Consider the following 1,919-nt stretch of genomic DNA (forward strand, 5'->3'; position numbering starts at 1 on the left):
GACGGCAGGCAGGCCCTGAAGCCATTGAGGCGGTGAGTCTCTCCGGGTCCCCAAAGCCCCGGGATCTCGGAAGCAGCAGCTTTTGGAAACTTAAACGGACCCCCGACACACGCACTAGCCACTCAAAGCTGGGCCCTGCCGCGCCTCTCTCCAGGACAGCGGCCTGGCCTGTCTGAGGCTCCCCGCACACAGAACAGCCTGAAGTCGCATTGTTGTTCAGCCCATTTTATCGTGGGAGAAGCCGGTCCAGAGAAGTCACACCTGGAGCCGTGCTGCACAGCGAAGCGAGGAGGCTGGCCTCTCACTCCTCCCCATCACCTCCCTTCCCTGGGCATCGGGCCGGGCACTGAGCCCCAGCTTGACCTGCACGACCTCATTCAATCCCTGCATGACTCCCCGAGGCAGGCCCTCTCACTGTCCCCAGCACACAACTGAGGCAAGTGAGGGTCAGGTTGCTCCCTCACTGGTCCGAGGGCCGCGACCGGGAAGCAACACCTGGCTCCCAAGCACTCCTGGTCCCCACTGGCCTTCCTCCCTCGCCAGGGAGCTCACATCCTCTCCAGCAGTTCTGCCTGGCAAAGAGTCCTCTCAGCCTGGGGAAGAGCTGCCTGGTGGTCCTTTCGCACACAAAGACACACGCATGCACACGCGCGCACACACGCACACACCCCCCCCAGGCCGGAGCTGGGGCCGCTCTCAGCACAGGGCATCTGGGACACCCAAACACCCTGATCCCTAGCTAGCTAAAACACTACACTCAGCCGCGGGCCTGGATGTCTTGGGGACGCAGCTGTCGCTCGCCCTCGGCCAGGAAGGTGAGGAGGGCACGGGGCAGCAGGTGTACCCCCAGGCGCCGGCGCCGAGCCAGTGGCCAGCCCGCCACCACTCCATAGCAGTGCCCTTGCTTCTGGTTGGTCAGCATCCGGATCCCTGCAGAGATTGGGGGTGGGATCACAGGGGCAGCCTTGGGGATACCCCTCTAGCAGAAGTATGTGACAGCAGACCTAGTGGTGATAAACCAATGGAGTAAAATATGCGCATGTGCAGGTATGGGGTTGGTGCTCAAGAAGTGCCCACTGGACACATGTACAGCTCTGAAAGGGAAGGGGTGAGGGAAGCGGAGGATCAAATGCCCCTCATGGGACACCCACCCCACATGCCAGGCACCCACCTAGGGCATCCACAATACACGCTTCTCAAGTGTAAGCCTCGACGGCGACCACATGTTGAAAGCAATGCAGGGAGACAACACCACGACCACTGGCCCAGATGTCCAAGATCTGGCACACCTTGGGGCAGGCCAGGGCAGCGTCAGGGGTCGGCTCCCCCAGGCCCCTCCTTCCTCTACCCACCCACAGCCTGACTGCCCTGACTGGACCCTGATTCTTGCCCTCGCACCTGTTTCCTTGACCTCCCACGATGGCCAAGGGCCTCCCAAAGGTGGACATACGGTCGCACCCGTGTCCCCTTGCCCACGTAGAAGATGGCACGGACGAAAGTCTGAAGGCACTCAGTCGGGGTCAGTGAGAAGGCTTGCGCTGGTAGGTCCTGAGTCTCCCTGGGTGGAGAGACGGCCCCAGGACAGGCCCAGTCACAAAATAACTTGAGCCCATGTCCAGGGACCCTGCTTCTCAGGGCCACAGAGAGTTAGCTGCACCCCAACGACACTCAACACCTTTCTGGTTTTTTGAGGCAGGTCTCGCTCTGCTGCCCAGGCTGGAGTGCGATGGCACGATCACAGCTCACTCCAGCCTCGACCTCCTGGGTTCAAGCGATCCTTTCACCTCAGTACTGGGACTAGGCACCACTGCCACTTGTACCTAGCTAACTTTTTACTTTTTGTTTTGTTTTTTTGAGTCGGAGTCTCACTCTGTCGCCCAGACTGGAGTGCAGTGGCCGCTCCCGGCCACCGCAGCCTC

The 1,919-nt window shown here is 61.0% G+C and overlaps 1 protein-coding gene across 1 annotated transcript in view; it reads right to left on the reverse strand.

Moving 5' to 3' along the window:
- Nucleotides 1–757: 757 nt before the first annotated feature.
- ANKLE1 (ankyrin repeat and LEM domain containing 1) overlaps nt 758–1,919 on the reverse strand; it is a 5,116-nt gene continuing 3,954 nt past the window's right edge. Inside the window, 3 exon segments of the mRNA XM_021709620.1 lie at nt 758–930; nt 1,172–1,322; nt 1,399–1,558. Of these exon segments, the coding sequence (XP_021565295.1) occupies nt 758–930; nt 1,172–1,322; nt 1,399–1,558 (484 nt within the window).

This window comes from Carlito syrichta, unplaced genomic scaffold (assembly GCF_000164805.1).
Source record: "Carlito syrichta isolate Samal-C Ts95f unplaced genomic scaffold, Tarsius_syrichta-2.0.1 Scaffold261404, whole genome shotgun sequence".
NCBI lineage: Eukaryota > Metazoa > Chordata > Mammalia > Primates > Tarsiidae > Carlito > Carlito syrichta.